Source organism: Lates calcarifer, linkage group LG23 (genome assembly GCF_001640805.2).
Source record: "Lates calcarifer isolate ASB-BC8 linkage group LG23, TLL_Latcal_v3, whole genome shotgun sequence".
In the NCBI taxonomy this organism is placed as follows: domain Eukaryota; kingdom Metazoa; phylum Chordata; class Actinopteri; family Centropomidae; genus Lates; species Lates calcarifer.
In genome coordinates this window covers 17210277-17232867 of record NC_066855.1, presented here as the reverse complement: position 1 = coordinate 17232867, position 22591 = coordinate 17210277, and the positions used below count along the sequence as shown (strand labels likewise).

The 22591-nt window shown below is 40.4% G+C and overlaps 1 protein-coding gene across 1 annotated transcript; it reads left to right on the top strand.

Annotated features, from left to right (window-relative positions):
- Positions 1-51: 51 nt before the first annotated feature.
- On the top strand, positions 52-22447 carry abca5 (ATP-binding cassette, sub-family A (ABC1), member 5). The gene is given in 40 exon segments (XM_018666616.2): positions 52-212; positions 1387-1553; positions 3066-3252; positions 3441-3614; positions 4580-4599; positions 4601-4678; positions 4984-5210; positions 5326-5467; positions 6268-6456; positions 6738-6885; positions 7039-7216; positions 7722-7780; positions 8359-8561; positions 8563-8646; positions 9086-9205; positions 9395-9533; positions 10062-10152; positions 10489-10628; positions 10936-11055; positions 11158-11359; positions 11486-11652; positions 12076-12203; positions 12462-12599; positions 12704-12817; positions 14342-14512; positions 14632-14745; positions 14903-15040; positions 15240-15308; positions 15405-15496; positions 15735-15858; positions 16103-16220; positions 16374-16465; positions 16724-16899; positions 17370-17445; positions 17796-17890; positions 17988-18107; positions 18216-18368; positions 18561-18640; positions 18781-18836; positions 19356-22447. Coding segments are annotated over 40 exon segments (5043 nt in total). The 5' UTR covers positions 52-199; the 3' UTR covers positions 19497-22447.
- The last annotated feature ends 144 nt before the right edge of the window (positions 22448-22591 follow it).

The following is a 22591-nucleotide window of genomic DNA, read 5'->3' as shown; positions in this document are numbered from 1 at the left end:
CGTTGTCATTTACACGTAGAGCTGATCTGATTGGTCGACGTCACGTTTTCTGGGGTCTTGCTGGTATTCTGCGATGTATTTGACAGGAAGAAGTAGCGACTGAAAAAACAAGGAGCTCATTTCGGGAGGTTAACTTGACATAAAATAACACCTGTAATGTAACGCCGTTGAATCACAAGTTGAGGAAGGATATGCCTTAATGTATTTCATACGTGAGTATGTTAAATGTTTGCTTTTCAGTGCATTATGTATTTTACTGCTGTGTTCCTGTAGCTTGCTAGCACGGTTCCCTGTGCGCACACACACTGGGGCTGGCACACAGCGCGTTAGCTCATGAGAAACAAATTTCTAATTTCTGGCGGTTCATTCTGCATGCAGCCTCACGTTTGTAGCTGGGTACACCCTTTCCAGTTTCCAGTCCGCATCAGAACAAAGCGACGGGGACAGTACCTCTCGAATTTAAACGTACAATTTGTCAGCCACGTCAACATACCCCATAGCGGGTTAGCGTTAGTTTGCAGGCTAACCTCGGCTAGCTATTCACAATAACCAGCCAACCGCTGATTTGACAGGTGCGTAGGGTTTCATTTGCGGTACGTTTCATTAAAAGCCACTTAACGAACATGGTGGTTGTGCAGTTGTCAACACTGCGAGCACAGCATCACATCAGTGTGAACTGCTCTGAAGCAGTGGATGACTCACTAAGGCGCATGGGAAAAGCTATAGCTTGCTTTCTCTCTTAGAGAGGTAGTTCTACAGCTGGTGTTACATCCAGTTTATCCTGAAAATGCAAAAAAAAGAAAAAAAGAACGGAACCCATTGTATTCACTACAGGGTTAGGGTCTGATTACATGATCTTTCCTAGTGAGAAATGCACACTATACAGCAATGCTTTCAAGGAAATGTACTGAGCGCTTGTTTATATTGTTTACACTCACCAATATATCACTCTGATCAATATTTACATTGCTATAGAAAACCGATTAAAGCAAAAATTAAGGTATTTCCGTTTGTAGCGGACTGCAGCTAACTGGCGTTGTCGTTATCCATTAATCTCCTGGTAATGGAGAAAATATCCTAAAACAGTGGAAAGCGACAGTCATAATTTTTCACAGCCCAAATTGATATGTTCACATTGGTTGATTTTATTTGTTCAGTAGAGAGGCCCACAGTAATCAGTTCACTTACAGATATGATATCAAATTTTAGTGGTGCAGATTGAAAATGACTGCAATGATTCATCAGTTACCTAATTGCAGATTCATTTTCAGGAGATTGGCCTAGCAATTAATTGACACTCATTTAAGCTCTACTGTAAATATCAAGTAATGTTTAGGGTGGAAGTTTTACTTTTTTCTTTTTTTTCCATATTTCTTTGACTTACAGCTGAGGCCAGCATTAGGGAGACTTCTCGTCCGTACGTCATCCAGATGAGGCATGCTGGAAGCATGCAGCCCATGCGTAGAAGAGATGCTGGAGTCTGGCACCAAACAAGAAGTCTTCTCTACAAGAATCTGCTTATCAAATGGAGGACCAAACAACAGAGTCTTCAGGTGCTTGGTTTTCAGCAGACTGACTGTTCTGATGCTGTGTTTGTCAGTTGTTTTCATATCCTGCAGCTTGTCTGCGAAGTCAGTCATTTGTTTGAAATATAGAGCAGTAATGTACATTGAGTAAAGTAAGTGCAGAAAGAAGAAGGCATGTGTGGATAACAGCTTGAGCAATTGTAAAATGGAGAACCTAATCTGGGCAATTTATACAACCTAAAACCTGTGTACTGTGTAGATTCATTTTGACTAAATTTCATTCTTTGTTACTGGCTTGCATTTATACAGGATATTCACCATTTTCCATGGTTATTTTTTTTATTCTTTTTAGATTATTTGAGTGTTTTATCCCTCTCAGTTAAAGCCATAACTCTGACAACTAAGTCAGTGTCTTTAATGTTTTCCTTTTCCAGTGGTATGCCATGACCTCACACTCCACACACCTTCTCAGATCATATTCTGTCTGGAGCGCTCTCTGAGAAAGCTCTCTCTGTGGTTATTCCAAGAAAACCTCAGTCACAGTTAATAGGCCTTATAATATGGTACTATTGCCATGCCTGTGTGTTGTCAGTGAACTTGTGGTTGCCAGTGCAACAAAAAAACAAACAACACCCAAACCCTTTGCCTTTGGTGAAGTACAACTTAATTAATTAATTTAATATAAAAATTCATTTCAGAGTCAAATAAACAAGATGGCTTGTGCCTCTTTTCCCTTTCAAATTCTTCTGAGGTCCATGCATTTTTCATTTGGCTTTAAGTTGCACTCATGTATTTTAAATGTCCCTGTGTATCAACCTCTTTCAAGTAATAACACTGAGGGACCTCCTGCAGCTTCCTTAACAGCAGTTAGGAAAGTCCAGGGGTTTTCTGGGCTGTAGTGTTAAGAACAACCCTTGTTAACTTCATACCAGATTACCAACTGTTTGTCACTGGCTGCTTAAACCCTGTGTAACCATTTTCTTGACATCTCAGCTTTCCTGCTTGACAGGAAAACCTGATTTGTTTTAGAGGACAGAGTGTTTACTAAATGAGATTTTGTTTTGTGTATACTGATAACTCCAGGTGAACCAGACCACTGGAGGCCTAGATCATCTTTTGCAGTACACAGTCAAGTTCTAAACCCTCAGATGAGCTCTTGATTTGCCAGTGGCTGTCCATTTCCTGTTTCAATTTACTGTGTTGCTCAAGGTCAAGCTGTAACATGTTTATGGGTTGAAAAAGGAAGAAAAATGGTTCTTGTCATATGTCATGAGGTTGATCTACCAGTTAGAGCCCCTGAGGGCAGGCAGTATTACTTCATCACTAGGAGATAAAAAGAAGTATTTGTGCTGTTGTAGGTGAGGTCTAAAGACTGCTCACCTGAATAAGTAGCAGAGGATAAATGGAAAAGTGATAGTTTGAAGATTTTTTTTTTTCAGGGTGTGTTGGACTAACCTAGAGTAGAATTTTCTTTCATGGATGAACTATGGAAAATCGTGTGGTTTTCTCACCAGTTGTTCCTTTCATGTGTCTGTACAGGAATTGATCTTACCTCTGCTACTGTTGGGTCTCCTGATACTCATCAGTACCCTCAATCCTCATGTTTACTATGGAGGCATCAGCACTATGGAGCTGGAGCGGGATGAACACTTCTTCAAGGGCCTGGGCTACACACCAATCACTAACATCACCAACCACATCATGGAAGAGGTGGCCCAGGAGATGCGTAAGTGACTGAAACCTTATACTTTAAATTCACACCCACAGTACAAGACAACCCTGTGTTTCCTTATAATTCTTGATCTGTATCAATTAGCCTTGAGCAGAGGATAGACAAAGGCATAGTACAAGTTAATGGGGCAGTAAGCATGCTTGGTTTATGGCACTTTTATCCACTTTGTTGTGTTTTTTTAGACATGCAGGATCGTTTGGAGATGTTTGCCAGTGAAGAGGACCTGGAGAACGCCAGCCTGTATGAGCCTTCCAGCTATGTGGGTGTTGTCTTCATGGACAGCTCTGCCACATCATACAGACTACGCTTCCCATACAACCAGCTGCCCCTGCCCAGCGATTACACAGAATCTATTGGTAAAATCTGATGTGACTTTCTTTCTTCTTACTGTAATTAGTTGTTTTATGTTCTCTCTTTTATATGTTTAAATTTCTCTGTGAAAGGTTTTCAATCCTTCTCCACCCCCCACATTTTTAATTTGAGTTGGGTTTAGTCTCTTTTTTGCCACCAGTCTACAGGCAGTATACTCCATGATGACAAAGCAAAACCCAATTTTTAGAACATTTTACAAATGTATTATTATTAACTCAGAAGAATTTTGTTAACCTTAATATATACTGCATACTGCCTAGATTGACATTTTGGTATAAAGACTCCATAAAAAATTAGTTAGTTATTGATTTACTGTATGATAAAGTTTGGTGCCATGGACATTGGATCTTGTCATCCTTTAGTAATTAAACTTGAAAGACCTTTTTCAAACAGCAGCTTCAGAGATCTCTATAGAGATGGATAAACCTGCCAGAAAAAAACCCTCTCTGCAGCACTCCATTAATCAAGCCTTTGATAACGAAGGCAGTTCTCCTGAATAAAAGGAGGAAAACAGCTCCACAGCTTGCACAATCTCAAGTTGGGTCAGATTTTCAACTTTCAGCAAAAACAAACAGAAGTACACAATCTTGACAATACTGGAGGGTTTTTACAAGAGAAGTCTGTGAATGTTCTTATGTGGCTAATCCAAAGTCCAGACTTAAAACTCTTGATGTTAATCTGTGGAAAATCCTGGTGGTGGCCTTTCACTGATACTGATCCTTCCTGAGAGTATCTGTAAGGAATAATATCTAAATCAGATGTTAGTGAGTGGGGGGTTTGGGAATAAGCTGTGTGTGTTGAATTTTACATCTGAGTGAGATGGAATACAACAAAATATTGAAAAAAATCAATTATTCCATCTTACTTTTAATGGAATGTAAAGAGGGAGACAAAGTTACAATAGATATAGACTTTATGTCGTTGTCATTGTGTTTTTCTCCTATTCTAGCCAACTGTTTTACCAGCTCCGGTGAACTGCAGAGCAGCTAATTACTGGTACTCTGGTTTCATTCGTCTCCAGTCTCTGATCGATGCAGCCATCATCCAGGTGAAAAAGCCAACAAACTTGTACAATGTTCTCTAGAATTAACCCATTTGACTCTCAAGAGTGAACTAACATGCACTGTGTTTGTTGTTCGGAATCACTTATTGTACAAAATGGAAAATTTAGTGTTGATTTTTAGGATTTGAAGTCTACAATGCTAATTTGAAGAGTAAGATCTATATTTTCAGTAGACTGATTTTTATGGGACGATAACTTCCTACACAGAAAGGTATTGAAAGTGAATGTGATATTTTTACTGAAGATGTAGTGCTAGTGTGACCTGGTGATCATCTGGTTTTTGTGTACAGATGCAGACGAAGCGCTCAGTTTGGAGTGAGATGGACCTTAAGGTTGTAATGATGGGTCAGCCAGGTTCTGTGGAGGTGCAGAAATTCCCCCACGCCCTCATCTCCATATACCTGGTCCTGGCCTTTACACCCTTCGTCACCTTCCTCATTGTCAATGTGGCAGCTGAGAAGGAACACCGTCTGAAAGACACCATGACCATGATGGGACTCTATGACACTGCCTTCTGGTATAAAAGAAGAGCCAGTCACTGTAGTTTCAGAAACTTGCATATGCCTGAAAATAATCTGTTAGAACCTGCTTTCTTTGCTCATGTGATTGACGTTTTTATATTGTATCGACAGGCTGTCATGGGGCCTTCTGTATGCTGCTCTGGTGACCACAATGTCCATCCTGATGTCCATCATTGCTACGTACACGGCGCTGTTCCCTAACAGTGACTTCTTTGTCATTTTCTTCCTCATCTTCCTCTATGGAATATCATCTGTGAGTATAAATGTAATATAATACAATATAATATAATATAAATATATAAAAATCTGTACATTTGTGATTCTTTGTTTAAATGGTCACTTCATATAAATTACCTTAGTATCTTTTTATTGACCTCTAGTGGTATCTAGCTCAGGCAGATAGTTTTGGTTTTATTTGTCCAGGTTGTGATATATATGCATCTGAGATTTCTGCCTTTACCCCAGAATAGTGGAGGTCAGTAGAATTTTGTTTGAGCTCTAAGAGCTGTGAAAACTTGTCAGCATCAATATGTCATACCAAAAACCATGTACCTGTTAATTTGGATAATCCACAAACCTAACTGTGCACAGTTTTCTCTGTAACTACTGAGTGGAATATAAAAAGTAAGGAAAAGGCACAGGCTGTTTCTTTGATTGATCTATGCAAATCATTGGCTTCTTGGTTATGTCAGTTAATATTAATCTTAATATTAATGATATATTAATAGAGGATTTTAAAAAAGAAATTACCTGTTGCAAAATAATAGGGCAGCATTGCAAACATGACATTTTTTAAATTGTTGCTCTACTTGGAAGGTAATTTCCTCCCAACATGTAAACAATGTAATGGAAAAATTTGGAAATGAAATCTCTAAGCAAGTAATTTAAACAGTATTTTACAGTGGCAGGTAGGTTTAATAACTGCGTTATTTATTTTGATCTGTCAGTGCTCTCAAAGTACAACAGCATTCATAGTGGGAGTCATGAAATCTTCTCACCCTAGATCTCTCTGCTGCTCATTCTTTATTCTTCTTTCTCTGTTCCGTTCCACAGATCTTTTTCTCCTTCATGCTGACTCCGTTATTTAAGAAGCCCAAGTTTGCCAGCACAGTGGGCTCCATGTTGACAGTGGTGTTTGGCTGCCTGTCGCTTTTCACCGTGCTGATGAAAGACTTCCCACAACCGTTGGTCTGGGTCCTCTGCCTGCTCTCTCCCAGCGCCTTCTCAATTGGGATTGCACAGGTAATACAAACACACCTACACACCATGCTCTATTAGTCACCTTAAAGAACATGCTGTTAATGAAATGCCTCACTAGCCAGGAAAGTTCTCCCTGCAATATAATGAGTTTCGGCTTATTGGTATTATTTCCCTCCCATGCACCTTTTGCAGTCACCAGGCTCCACATGCATGTTTGCTTAAACATAAGGAATAACGTATTAGGAGCCATGGAGTAATGGTAAATATAATCATGGCTGTAGGGATTTGATTGAAAAGTGTGTGTGTGTATACACATGTGTTAGGTGGTTTACCTGGAGGCTCAGGGAGATGGAGCTGTGTTTTCTTCCTTGGCCAACGGCCCTCATCCTCTTTACGTGCCCCTGATCATGCTGGTTCTGGACTGCATCCTTTACCTTTTGTTGGCTGTTTACCTGGACCAAGTACTGCCTGGTAAGTACAGAGACTGTATACCTCAATACAATTTACAACCAGTTACTGTTAGTCAGTATCAGTTTCCCCGTGGGATTGCTTTAGTTTAATCTTGAGATGACATTGAATATTATTATAATGTTTAATGCTTACTTAATTTGTCTGACATAGCAGGTGAGTTTGGAATGAGGAGGTCCTTGGTGTACTTTCTTAAACCATCCTATTGGTCCAAACGCACAAAGCACTACGTTGAAGTGAGCTCAGTATATGACACAGAGGTGAACGGCACTCCTGGTGGGGACGAGTCCGTCGAGCCTGTTTCACCTGAGTTCAGAGGGAAAGAAGCCATTCGGTAAAAATCTGAATTTGTATAGTTGGCATAAAAGTTTTGTTTTGTGTTGAATGTTTATAGTCTGTAACAATAAATAACTCTTAGAAATGCAGCTTGGTACATTGCTGGATAGGTTACAGTTACAGTTTTATCAAAAACGTATGTGTGGTGTAGCATCATCATCACTTTGGGTGTTTTAATTATAATGCTTTTTAGCATGCTGTGCACAAAACATCCATATGTAAAACACGCATTTGGAGGATGAGCCCTTTGATTTTGAAGCCTGAGGAGAGTAATGTGGGTTTTGAAAGTTTCCAGTGGAAATCAGTGTTAGGCTCAGCTGAAAATGCAGACTGATTTATTCTTGGTCCAGTGCCAGGCAACACTCTTCCACTGGCTGAAGAGAGCCTGTGGGATCAGCTTGTAACCTGAGAGCTTCTCTTCACTTTGACACTCCTGCTGTGTTTACACTTCTCACATTTCTTTTATATTTTTTTCATTGCTCGCTTGCTCAATCTATGGCAGCATCAATCAACATCCGGAAAGTGTATAAAGAGAAGGACAACATGGTGGAGGCTCTGAGAGGTGAGTCCTGGACACTTCATTAGTTTCAATTAAGGGCAAAGGCATCTCAAATAGCAGATGTTGTGATGTGCTCTAGTTCTCACAGTACAAATCAATTTGGACTTCACAGTGTCTCCAGTTACAATATGGAAAGCAAATAACACTGCATATTTAGTGTGTAGTTTTTTGCTATAAATTTTTATTAAAGGTAACTCTTAATAACATAATTTCATCTGCACAGCCTTTAATATCTGTCACTCAGTTATACTTTCATGGTAAATCTGCTCTGAGGATAATGGGTTCATCACAGGCTATAAAATGGAGTAGAGAGTTTCCCTTAAGAGGGTTTTTTATAACTTAAGATATAAAAAATAATCTTTGGGTGCAAATTTTTGGTTTTTACTGAACAGATAAATGGTTTCTTTAGTGACCTAATTTATCTCTTTACATTATAGCCTATTGCATATGCAATAAGTTGAATGTCAGTGCTGAAACAATATATTGTTCAGTCTCTGTGTTTTGTTTTTTTTAATATTTATGTACATTTTCCAATTGATTTCATGATACCATCTTTCTCTCTCTTTACATCCACTCCCCAGGTTTAACATTTGACATTTATGAAGGCCAGATAACGGCTCTGCTGGGACACAGCGGGGCTGGAAAGTCCACTCTCATGAACATCCTTTGTGGCATCTGTCCACCCACCAATGGCTCAGCCACCATCTATGGCTCCCCTGTAGCTGAGATTGCAGATGGGTCAGAGATGAAGCAGCTGGTGGGAATCTGTCCTCAGTTCAACATCAATCTTTGATGTGCTGACTGTGGAGGAGCACCTGAAGATATTTGCAGCCATCAAAGGGATCCCACCAGCAGACATTGACGCAGAGGTAATGTGATGAGAGACCTGTCACTGGCAGAGCCTCTTTCTTTTACTAGGTAATATAAGTCAGGTAGTGTGGTATGGAATGTTTGTTACTTTTACATGGTGTTAGAAACAATAATTACAAGTAAATAAAATCACTTGCAAATAAACTGGACAGTTTCAGCCCATTCAAATACTGATGATAAAAATGATCAACAACATTTTGGATAATTAAAACATCAATTATGTTCTTTTTCTGTTCTGCATTCTAACTGTGCAGCATTATTACAGCGACTGTGCACAGCTTCACAAACATCTTTTGTTTCAAAGCCTTTTTTTGTCAAACATTTTGTCTAAGAATATTTGATTACATGAGTATAAGTAATCCAAAGTCTGATGACTTATCTAGAAATGCAGTGTGTCAGGCTGTTGGTCCATGGTGTATATTTGTTTCTCTTTGATAGGTTACCAAAGTGCTGAAGGATCTGGACTTGGAAAAGATTATGACTGCTCAGGCCAAGAATCTGAGTGGAGGCCAAAAGAGGAAGCTGTCTGTGGGCATTGCCATTCTAGGAGATCCCAAGGTACCTGTAGCTTGAAATGGACAAGTGCTCGTTGCATCGCACTCTTTCACTTGTTTATGTTTATACACTGGTCTCAGACTGCTAAGTCTTTAAAATTAATGGAGTTATCAGTAGCTTTGCCAGCAGTTATACTATCAACATCTGTTTGAGCACATTCTAAGCAATTTGCATCACATTTCTTTGTGTCAGATCCTGCTCTTGGACGAGCCCACAGCAGGCATGGACCCATGCTCCAGGCACCAGGTCTGGTCGCTGCTGAAGAGCCGCAGAGCTGGTAGAGTCACTGTCCTCAGCACACACTACATGGATGAGGCTGACATTCTCGCTGGTATGAACTATTTCTGTCACATAACGTACACAGACCCACAGGCACCAGAACTATTAGCCAGATGTCATCCCAGTTTGGAAATTGGAAGGGTCAAATTTAGCTTTTTGTCTCTCCACCTTTTATCAGTTTTAAAAGTCTAAATTAATTAGAGAGAACATTTACTTGCATTACATGTTTGTTTTTTAGGCAGAATGTTTGTTTACAATGAATGAGTCTATGAGAGATTTGAGGTTTTATCAACTTTCATCAGTCCTGAACTTTTGAATTTTGCTCTTAGCAATTTTGAATAAACAACCTCAAGATGTTAATTTTTACTTTAGTGTCCTCCAGTTTTGTATTTGCAAAAGAGCTCATTTTATACTCTTACAGTCAACATTATTCATGTCAGCATCTGACTTCTGACTACTTGTAGTTGCACTTTGAAGAGGTGTCATGAAATTGTTTCTTGCCAACAGCATTTACAGAATCACACAGTCTGCGCTTGTTGTCATTATGATAAAACACTGATTTTTTTTTTCTTTTCTCCAGATCGCAAAGCTGTGATCTCTCAAGGACAACTGAAATGTGTTGGCTCTTCACTGTATCTCAAGATCAAGTGCGGTGTTGGATATCATCTCAGGCAAGAAGCTTTTACTTCCTAATGTAATTTATTGTTACAGCTGTTTTGCTGTCACAGAGCAGTGGCCCATCTTTGGATATTTGAAATCTTAGTAGCCCTTTTTGGTGAACCATTTAATGGTACTCATGATTTCTACAAATCATGCTGAAAAGAAAAATAAGTTGTTGGCATGTGATAATATACTTCACTTAAAGAATAATTAGATTCATTTATTTGTTGTTTTTCATGATCTATTGAGAATTTGACATGGCTACGTTCTATCTGTGTCTTAACCATAGATCTTCAATTCATAGTATACATATAGTTTTAGATTAATGTTTTTTGTCTCCCTTGCAGAATGTCTACTAATGAGCAATGTGAAGCTGAAAAGATCACATCATTGGTCAAGCAGCACGTTCCCAAGGCAAAGTTGTCTCGGCAACACGAAGCAGAGTTGACTTTCACTCTGCCTTTTGAGAGCATGGACACATTTGCAGGTCAGATAACATTATATAAATATGTCAAAATAATAGTATCTGTGTCAGTTAGTCGCACTGACACTTACCGGAAACCAGATCTGAAAGTTCTTTTTTCAAGTTTAAGTCAAGAGAACACACTAAAGATCAGCTATCACAAATGTTCAAGTGTCCATTTACATGGTTTCCAGCCTCCCTCTGTCAACACAGTCAGTTAGTATCAAACTCCATCCAGACAAATGCTAAAAATATTACTGCAACTCATCAGTGACTCAGCTTTGACTGTAACAGCAGTGGACCAGCAAGTAATGATTAATTTGTCTCACAGGCTTGTTCTCGGAGCTTGACTGTCAACCTAATCTAGGAATTATCAACTATGGGGTTTCCATGACAACACTGGAAGATGTTTTTCTACGTTTGGAGGCGGAGGCTGAAGTGGACCAAGCAGGTGAGTGTGTTACTAAAGCAGTATTATATTGGGGGAAAAAGAACAAATTCTTAATCCAAGCAAATGACTGTATTTGTGTGTCTGTGTGTTTGACGTCTCCAGACTACAGCGTGTTTAATCGGGAGCAGCCAGAGGATGAATGTGACAATGCCTCTCTGGATGATACAGACCAGCGGCTGCTCACGTTCTCAGACAACAAGTCCGATGTTGTGTCAGGTCATGCTCTGTGGCGACAGCAGTTCAGCACTGTGGCTTGGCTGCACATGCTCAACATGCGCAGAGAGAGGAAGGCCTTTGTTTACACGTGAGTGTAAAGGGGTTGGTTAAAAGGTCTAAATTCTGTGGTAGATTGTACCGTATCTGTGCGACGTGTGAGACGTTGTCCTCTCCATTTGTCTTGTCTTTTATCATCTACTCTCTTCTCTTGCAGCCTGGCTTTGTTCCTGGTGTTTGTTGCTGCAGTGCTCGTCCTGTCACTGGCCACTGGGAACATCCAGATTCACTCACCTGACCGTCAGTTTCTGCCCATTTACCTCCTCAAAAGGAACCAGGCACCCCGGAGATACACCACTAGCCTTCTGGTTCAGAACTCCTCAGGTGAGTCTGCTGGAGATTTTCCAAAAGATAACTTTGTTTTGTGTCCTGGGAGGAAACAAGGAGGCTGGCTGTATATTGAACGATGCATACTGAAAATATGAAACCTACACCATGTATTAAATGATATACAGTTGCCAATTCTCCTCTCAGGTTTTATTAAATGTCCTCTCAGGAAGACATCAGATCTTCTTTCTTTCAGAAAGTGCTGCTGTAAATATTGTGATGGGGTGCTGACTGCTGTACAGCTATTAAGTTACACAGTAAACCATAATCGATAAAAACTGTCCCAGGCATGCATCTGTAACTCTCCCCCTTGATGATGAATATCCCTCTTCTCTTGCTACATTCTCCATTTTTGAACTCCTTTATAGTGTAGTGTTTTTTTCTACATGGGCTAGCTTTTTTTTTTTCTTGTGCCAACAGGCTCTGATATTTCTGACTTTATCCACAACCTGGAGTCTCAGGACATCAAAGTGGAGATGATGAAACACAGTGACTACATGGCCGCCGCTCCCCACAGTGCCGCCATCAACGTAACTGGATCCAGCAAGGTCACTTTAATGTTGGATAGATTTAATAAATTTTTGATACCAGATATTTGATGAGACTGGAGGCAAAGCATCAGATGTGGGCTCGCCTCTCCTGCTGCACCTCCAACTGCAGTTCATGTGATGGTTTTGTTCCAGATGAAGGGCTCTTTGCTCAAGGGCTTCTGAGTTCTCTAAGTGAGAGCCTTTTATTTAGATGAAGTGGAGTTCACCTGCCAGCATGTGACACTCATTAACCATGTATTTTCTTTCTGTTCACAGGGTTTCAGATACAGTGTTGCATTCAACAGCACCACAGTCCACTCTTTGCCTATGGCTGTCAATGTACTGAGTAACGCTCTTCTAAGAGGCCTAAATGGTACTGGACATATCCGAACCTGGACCAAACCATTTGATTATGTAAGTATTTAACAGAGCTACGAGTCCAATGTGACAGATCTCATCTATCCTGTTTCCCTCTGCCATTTGAAAATATTAAACCTTCCTCCTGTGACATCCCTCAGCAAATCCCAGATGCTACATCCTATGCCCTGGTGTACATAGAGGCCATCATACTGGGAATGCTAGCAGCTGGAATGCCTGCATATTTCGCAATGGACCACACACGAGACAGAGAGGTAACCACTTACTCCAAGTCATTATGATTAATTATGAATAATAATTCATTTTAATTTGCACTCCACAGCATGGACACATAATGGCATATTACATAATGTTCTACAACACTGTTTTCAGTTAACATGGAGATTTTAAAGTCTGCTACATCTTTTTAACAATTAAGTTTGTGGCGTTTTGGCTTTGCTGGACAGTTTGAGAAGTAGAGAGGAAGTAATAACATGTAACTGAAGTCTTAAGGCAGACTCAAAATGGGTACGTTGTGCTTAGATGTTATGTATGTTAGTATATAACTCCGAAGCACAACATACCCATAACCCCCCACAGCTTTTTGTTGAAGTTTGTCTTACAAATTTGTGTTTTTGACCACTTAAAAACTATGGAAGATGTCATTTTAGCTGTGTAGCACAAACCAACTGTGTATGACCCTAAACTGCTTCACACTGATGACATTCAGAGTGCTTTGTAGTCAGTCGGAGATACAGAAATGAATGGTCCAAATCTATTGGCTTGAATTGATTTAATGTCCACTCAGTGACCCAGAGCTGTGTTGTCACTACATCACCAAGCCTCCAGCCTCTTCTGTTCTACGTTGACACATAAGTAAATTTTGTTGTCCCCCTTTCTGGTGTAGACAGCTGGCTCAGCAGAGTCCCCAAGTCAGGAAAGTTAGAGTTGTTCCAATAGTGCACCTGCTCATTCCCAATTATAGAGCAAATAGTAGATACACTTAGCAGTGTCCTATTACTCCTGACTTCTGTAACCTCATATCCTGCTAGAAATCATGCAATATTATGATCATCATTATTATTAGTCATGATTGATGTCAGATAATATTTCTGAGTGTAATGTGTATTTGGAAAGTTATCAGACCCCTTCAATCTTTTTCACATTTTGTTATGTTATGTCAAAGAAGAAAATCCCTCATCAGTCTACACCCAGTACTCCATAATGACAAAGCCAAAACAGAATTGTATACATTTTTGCAAATTTATTAAAAAGGAAAACTCACATGGACATAAGTATTCAGACCCTTTACTGTGACTCTTGAAATTTAGCTCAGGTGCCTCCCATTTCTCTTGATCATCTTTGAGATGTGTCTACACTTTGATTGGAGTCCACATGTGGTAAATTCAGTTGTTTTTTCTGATGACCTGTCTATATAAGATCTCACAGCTGACAGTGCATATGAGAGCAAAAAGTAAGCCACTAAGTCAAAGGCACTTTGTGCAGAGCTCAGAAACAGGATTGTCTTGCAGCACAGACCTGGGGAAGGCTACAAATTGGAGGTTCCCAAGAGCATTGTGGCCTCCATAATTCTTAAAAGTAAGAAGTTCAGAACAACTAAGTCTCTTTGTAGAGGTGGCCAGACAAACTTTCAGAAGAGCAACCAATCCAATTGCTAAAATAAAAAGAGGATACTTTTTTAAAATTGATTTGTTTTTTTATTTTTTCATCTTAGCATAAAGCTGCATATACATATATATGTGTGTGACTTTTACATTTTCTTGTTTTTACCTCTTCAGATCAAGTGTCGCTCTACACTGCGAATCTCTGGTCTGGTACCATCGGCCTACTGGTGTGGCCAGGCAGCGGTGGACATCCCCTTCTACTACCTCATCCTGTCCTGTATGACCATCATCCTCTTCTCCTTCCACACTGGAAACCTGCTCACCTCCAGCAACCTTACCTCTGTGGTCCTGTACCGCTGCTTTAAACACTGTGATTCACAAGCACACATACCATACTGCTGTAATGCATATAGTATTTTATATAAACAGTTGAGTCACTCTTCATGACTTCTCCTCTCTCCTAGGTTTTATGTACTGTTGGCTTCGGTCCAGCTATGATCCTCTTCACCTATGTGTTTTCCTTTGGCTTTGCCCGAGTCCAGAGCAACAGGGATTTCTTCTCTGTCATCTCCATGATGGTGAGACAAGTTGCCTCATGCATACATATTACACAGTTCTTATTCTTATCTTGTGGCACCAACACAGTTTTATTCTGTAATTCTACTTGTGGATGTTGGTCATTATTAAAGTCATGGGAAAGGTTCTTTATTACTAAATGAATGACTTATGTCTCAGGTGTGTGTGGTATCGGCCTCGCTGGTTCAGCTGTCATTTGTGAATGACAACCCTGGACTGACCAGAAACCTACACAACCTCTTGTGTTTCTTCAACCCTCTGTACCCTCTTATGGGCTGCCTCAACTGTATCACCAAGGTAGGAGCTCAATAAGGGCAAGCAGTCATTTCTTTCAAAGTGTTTATCTGTCTGCCTTTATATACAATATATTTCAGATTATTTAAAGTAAATTTGGCAAGACAGTTTTAGACAATGGCTGATGGAAGAAGCAGGTGTCAACTCACTGTGGTTTTTTTCTTTTCTTTTCTTTTTTTTTTTTTTTTTCCACCATTTACAGGCGACCTTCCTCCCCTCTCACTATGAGGAGAATTTCTTGTGGAAGAACCTGCTTATTGCAGTTGTAGCTGTATGTATTTCATTGAAAATAATTTGGCCAAAACATCCATAAGTGGACTGTAGCAGTGTGTGTTCAGCCATAACCCATGTCTTTTTCTGCGCTCAGCCCTATCTCCAGTGCATCCTGCTGCTTTTCCTGCTTCGTTGGCTGGAGATCCATTACGGAGGGAGGACAATGAAAAATGATCAGTTCTGCAGGTGATGATTAAATTTCATGTTATAGCTCAGATAACAGGAAGCCTAAGTACATTTATATCTTAAACACTGAGGTTTATTTCTTTGTATTTTAAATGGAGCACTGTGAGCTTCTTAATCTGAATTGAAAAACACGTTAGTCCAAGTTCATTATTTCAGTGGAAAATTCTGCATCTTCAGTCATTTGACATCTCGACACAAAACCAGATTTGTTACAATAGCAACTTAATTCGTTTCACAGGATCTCATCCAAGTCAAAGCCCAAAGTTGAGAAGAACCCAGAAGAAGGGTTGAACGAGGATGAGGATGTACAGATGGAGAAGGCCAGGGTGAAAGAGGCTCTCACCTGCCAGTCTTGTGAGGAGGTGAGTCAATATCTCATCTTTTGGTACAGGAAAATAAAGAGCTGTTGAAATTTGTCACTGCCAATGATCCAGCTTTGGACTGTAGTACTTAAGAATTTTTGACTGTTTTACATTTTACATGGTGAGTTTTAACATAAATTTGCATGATTTCCCTTTATTAATAGCACATTTTCACCCATGAGTCTTCATAAGATATTCACTGGAGACAAGTTAATTTTAGGCCCTCTCACTGTGTGTCTATTAGAAACCAGTCGTGGTGGTGAGTAACCTGAGGAAGCAGTACAAGGGCAGAAGAGAAGGATTTTCTCTCAACAAGAGGAGGAAAGTGGCCACGAAGAACATCTCTTTTTGTGTACGCAAAGGTATGGGAAGTGCATGCTTATTATACTACTGTATTAAACCTTACAGCAGTATAAGAGTTTTTAAGAAATTCATGCGGAAGTTTAAGCCATAATCTTAATTTCAGGAAAAAGTCACAATTCCATAATATCACAACATGCCTGCTGTTTATTCAGGTGAGGTTCTTGGACTGTTGGGCCCCAATGGAGCAGGAAAGAGCACCGTCATGCATATGCTGTCAGGTGATACTGATCCCACTGCAGGCCAGGTACAGTACAGATTATACTTAATGATGTTAAGCAATTTGTGGAAAATATATAAATGCCATTTTGCAGCCTATTTGTACAAGCAATTTCTGTTAAACATAGTAATGTGATCATGAATTGTGTTGATGCCTGAAAAAGAAATACAGTTTTCTCTCAACTTGCCTAAGGAAAAATAAACTTAATGGATGAATGTAGAACATGTCACTGAACTGTTGACTATGTCACTACTTATTAGTAATGTTCTGTTTTCCTTTGTCCAGGTGCTAATGGGGGACTACAGTACAGAGTTTAATCCTGTGGACAACCCCCTGGAGCATGTGGGTTATTGTCCACAGGTGAACCCTCTGTGGCCCAGGATCACTCTGCAGGAGCACCTGGAGATCTACGCAGCCATAAAGGGGCTGAGAGGACACGAAGTACCAGGGATCATAAAACGGTAAGTCACGATCTCCAGCTCATTCATAGAAACAGTTTTAACATTTCAGACCAAGCTGATAATAGGACCAGAGTACTGTGCCACAGGCAGACGCAGATGATTTACGTTAGGGATTACAGTCTTCAGTCTTCTTCTCCAATAAGATAATCATATCTTTTTCAAATCACTACTGATGGATACTGGATACTGGGTGGATACTGATGGACTTTGTTTTACCTTTTTAAATTTGAGTCATACTAACTTTATTTACTGAATTTTATCATCCCACTCATTTAACACAGTTAGTCGGTGATGTGCCTGGGGACGTAATCAGATATTTGTTTTATACTAAACAACCATGTAAAGCTATGCAGTAGGCCTAGAGTTGATGTGAGTGTTTACAGTATGAAAAATACCTTTTATTCAGTTAGTAGAGCAAATAGATCCATGTAAAAGCTGCTGACAGTTGTCATGTCAACTGTTGTTGTCAGAGTGGTGAATGCTCTGGAGCTGAAGGACCACTTAAACAAGCAGGCCAAGAGCCTGTCAGCAGGACTCAAGAGGAAGGTAAGAACATGTACACAGTTTTAACTACAGATAACTTTAACTCGCTCAGCTGACATTTGTCCCAGTTTTCCCCACCTAACAAACATAAGCAGAGGATTTACAATCCCTCAATTTGAAGTCCCATTGATTTTGTTGTATTTTACAGCCTTAGTGACTAAAGGGACTCTATGTTCACACCTTATGAGACACTTCATTTTTGACATTTTTTGAAAACTCAGTTGTCCTTGGAATTTGTCTTCTCTCAACACTTTTTTCCCTGATGAAACACATTTAATATGTGTCAAATCTTTCTGTATTTGATCAATTTTTACACACTGTTTTTACTACATTGATGTCTTATTTGCCTCCAGTTGTGCTTTGCCTTGAGTATGATCGGGAATCCTCAGATCGTCTTGCTGGATGAGCCATCTTCAGGGATGGACCCTAAGTCTAAGCAGCGCATGTGGTGAGACCATGTTCATATGACAGTAAGAACTTCTTAACTTTATATTTCTGTAGTCTTGATTCTAATATGTTGAACATGGCTATCTCCTTTTGTGTAGGAGAGCTATACGGGCTGCTTTCAAGAATCGTCAGCGGGGAGCCATCCTCACCACACACTACATGGAGGAGGCCGAGGCCGTCTGTGACCGCGTAGCTATCATGGTTTCTGGCCAGCTGAGGTTTGAACTTACATCTTTCTTCCTGTCTTTCTTCTTGATGAGACACTCAGAATGGAAAATCTATCTGAAAAATATCCAGTTAATCTTTTGTTTGTTTTTCTCCATCAGGTGTATTGGCTCTATCCAACATTTAAAAGGGAAATACGGCCGAGGTTACAGTTTGGAGGTGAAACTCAGAGAGGAGCTGACGGGGCTTCAGCAGGTGGCGCTGTTACACAAAGAGATCCTTCGAATCTTCCCTCATGCTGCCCGACAGGAGAGGTGAGACCCAGCCAATTGTGTCAAGGTTGTGTGTGTGCATTGGACCTAAATCTGGATTTATACTCCCTATGAACTGTGTGTTGGATTAGAAACAGCATTATATATATATATATATATATGTATATATATATAAATGTGCAATTAGTTGTTCATGTGCATGCCTAATTCTGTTGGCTGATGATTTGTTTGCAGCTTTGCTACTCTGATGGTTTACAAGATCCCTATGGAGGATGTCAAATCACTGGCCAAGTCTTTCGCACAGTTAGAGAGCGGTGAGTCACTGCAGATCTCTCTCTCTCTCTCTCTCTCTCACACACTCACACACACACACACACACGCCTCAGCCAATTGGGACATATCTGCCAACTCATTTGGTGTAATTTATCTTCTCATTGTCTGTGTTTATATTCAGCCAAGCAAATCTTCAACTTTGAAGAGTACAACTTCTCCCAGTCGACCTTAGAGCAGGTAGGTGGTTAAAAAACCCATCCATCCATTATCTATACCTCTTTCCCTTAAGGGTCGCGGGAAGCCAATCCCAGCTGATATTGCACTGGAGGCGGGGAACACTCTGGACGAATCACCAGTCTTGGTTTAAAAATACACTTTCAAATAGAGAAGCCAGACTCAATATGCACCACAGATGGTTAATTATTTAGAAGGAAAAATGCTAAGCATCCTTGCTTTTGGATTGTGCTCATGAATTATAGTGGGGATTTTTTAAATATTTTGTGGCAGTTTATAGGCCAACGATTTATTGATTAATTTGAAAATCAATTGATCTAGAGTGAGTGGAAGGTGTATAAGGATGTGGTCATTCTTTACCTGATGATATCTGTAAGTGTTTCACTGACCTCTTAGATGGGACAATACACTAAAGCATATTGACTTGATATTTTTCTTTCTCCAGTAATATTGTCATTAATATATGTATCTTTCACTTTATGTAAACCTCTCATCTCCCTCCCGTGTTTGTTTGTCCTCCAGGTGTTCATGGAGTTTGCCAAGGAGCAGGAGAACGAGGAGGATGAGGTGGGCTCCCTCAGCACGACTTTCCAGTGGCAGCGGCTGCGCCAGGACGGCTCTGTTTCGGTCAACAACACAGACAGCATCGTGCACCAGCTTTGAACTCCACCTCAGAGGGAGCAGGCTGGTGACTGACCAGGACTGACCAATCCCAACCTGCCAGGCTTCAGTGCCTGAGAGCTCACGCCAGCACTTTGCCCCGCTCCACGCAAAACCGACGCCCACCGCCCTTAAATGACGGGGACAGACCCGGGTGGGGGCTCACATACACTGGGACTGACTGTGTGTGTATTTGGGCTCGGGGCTGTTACGGCTCCTTTCTGTGGGTCTGAGGAGTGCATGTGTGTAACCCTCGTCCACTGGTGCTCCGTGTTTTCTGAATCGCACTGACCGAGGGGCCTGCAGTTTTTCTCGACACGCTGATGCGACACCTACTCCTCTTTCTAATGGTGTTTTTTATCTTCACAGGGAGTGAGTAAATGGAAAAATATATATAATATATAATATTTATGCTTTGTAATCCTTTCCATCCGTTCTCCTCTGTGGGAGGCATTACAGTAAGTGTGTTTGCTCGTCTCTTCAGATGTTTTTGTCTGTTGTTTGTGAAACTGTTTTTAAGCACTACCAGAAATGGGATCCATCCACAACTGTACCAAAGCAGCACATCTCTGAACCACACACTACCACACCTCCTCACACATTGACACTGAGAAGTACTTTTGTTTTTTGGTGTCAGTAGCATGTGCATAAATAGTTTGCATAATAGTTCTATTGTTGATTGTTGTGGGGCAGTGGATTAAATGCCTCTTTGCTAACTCACTGGAGAAGAGATGTTACAGTTCTCCACAGAGTCTTTAGACCTTTACAAAGCCCCCTAATTAACAAACAAGTATTTTTTTTTTGGAGGTTGAAGAACAGAGTCCTTTCTCCTCATTTTACACCACCATGCATGTCTTAACGTCCAGACCCACACTGAAACTCTACGTTCTCCAGGACTGAGTGTTTGTGCATGCACACTCAAGTGGAGGTTGATTACTTTTGAAATGTGGCAGATGGATGTTGGGATGAGGATGGATTTGGATAGATGATTTTTGCCCCCGTGGCCTTCCTCTCTACAGGTTTAGCTTTGAACTAGCGCCCATAGCTTGGGAATGTAGTGTAGAATATGCACGCCAGTACATGTAGCACACTGCCCTCGTCAGACGTTAACCAGGGCCAGCAACCTCAGACGTGGAGAGGTGAAGCTTGAGGTTGGGTTCAGATCCAGATGGGGCTTGTTGAAACGTTCTGCATCTCTCAGCCAGGTTTTATGACGACTTTTGATAACAGATTTTGAATGTATGTTTGGCTTCCAGTGAGAGGAGGGTTCGTAACTCTGCAGCGACGCTCTGTGGAGCTCCTGTCATCAATCTGTTTCACTTTGGTGCCACTTTTAATCACGCAACTGTGTTTTATCAACTATCTAGCCTGTTTGGTGTGTGTGCGCGTGCGTATGTGTGTGTTTACTGTGTTGTATATACTGTGTGTAGCTGCAGCTATTTCTGCATAATCTCGTATTTGTACACGCAGGTGCGTTGTTGGTGCAATACCTATCAGCAAACCGTTAAATTGTAATTTTTTTCATGACATTCAGGTGAGAGGATGATTTGGTTAAAGGGAATTTAGGACACTTTGTTGAAAAGACGAGTTATAATGTGATTTGTTGGATGATATTTGTCTACCACTGCTGAGTGAAGGGGGTGGGCAAAAGGACAAGAACAGCTGACAAGCTAACATGTCCCAGTGCAGCAACTACACAAACTCTGGCCTCAGAAGTCCACAAAAACTCAACACTGGAAGTGTTTGTTGCGGTTGGATTTTAATTTAGCTGTCAGGTGTGTGGCCCACCTCTGTAGGATCATTGGAGTTTTCCTTGAGGTTTATCTACTTGTGATAAAGCGGTTGTGGAGCAGAGGCTAAGTTTATTTTAAAGACGGTCTAAAGTTTTTGATATTAATATTTGAATAAAATATCCAGCATGAGTTTATTTTCCCTCCCAAACTCATGTGTCTGCCTATGAGATTCATGGCACAGATATTTTGTCGCGGTGGTATTCCATTCTTACACAGGGTGCGGTAGCTTCCATTTTTCTGTAAGGGTTTTATTTAGTTGTTTTTACCTGCTATGCCATCATCCACTGAAGTTAACTAAGAGCTGATTTACAAAGTATCAGAATTGTGTTTTGAAAGATTTGTTAGGTGTTTGAAAAAAATGAGTCTGACGCAGATCTTCTTTCCAAACATGCACTACAGACTACATCACATACACATCAGATAGACTTATGCTTGAGGTTCTGTCCATGCCTTGTTGGGCAAATTATGTCTTTTTAAATGTGAAAACTTAATTTAAATCCTGTCGACATTTTTTGCACTCATGTAGCCTTGTTCCCTCCAATAGGGGACAAATGAAGACACTGGCTTTGCATCATGTTCGATGTGTCTGGCGAGGATGGATGGGTCTTTGTGATGTCATTTATACACTAGGTATATTTTATGTTTGTTTTCTCAAGTGCAGTGAAGGATTTGTCCTCACAGAAGCACACGTTCTGTAAATTTTGCCGTTCCCCAACATCCATGTGCATTCTGTGGGTCTGTCAGCTTCAGTAACGTGTAGCCATCCAAAAATCATTGGCCTTTTGCACTTCTCTTCCCCCTGCTTCCAGAACAAAAAGCATCACATCCAGTTAGAATTATTTCACGAGAAGAAAACCAAAACATACTTTGGCTCTGTGGAAAGCGGAGCATTTAGGCGATTGGCTTTGAAAGTGGAGCGGGTTTCATTATATTTTCCTGGTGGTGGTAAAATTGCACTATTTCTGGGAAATTTTATAACCTTTCTTTATATTATGCAATCTTTGTAAGATTATCTGTGCACTGGTTTTATTTTTTAAAGACTGTGGTTTAGCTGTGTGCTGTATTTTCCTCCTGCATCACCCCCATGTCTGGATGGACACTTGTCATTAATGAACTCTGCGGTCTCTACATGACCTTTTCATGAATAAATGTTAATCCAAATTATTGCTTTGCTGTTTTTTGATGAACATACTGAAAACAGAAGTGGTGAGATGCCCTTTATTTTAGCATGTTTGGTTAAATCACAGATTCATTATAAATGCAGGTAGGTAGGTAATGTAGCGAGATGGTTTAAGTGACTTATGA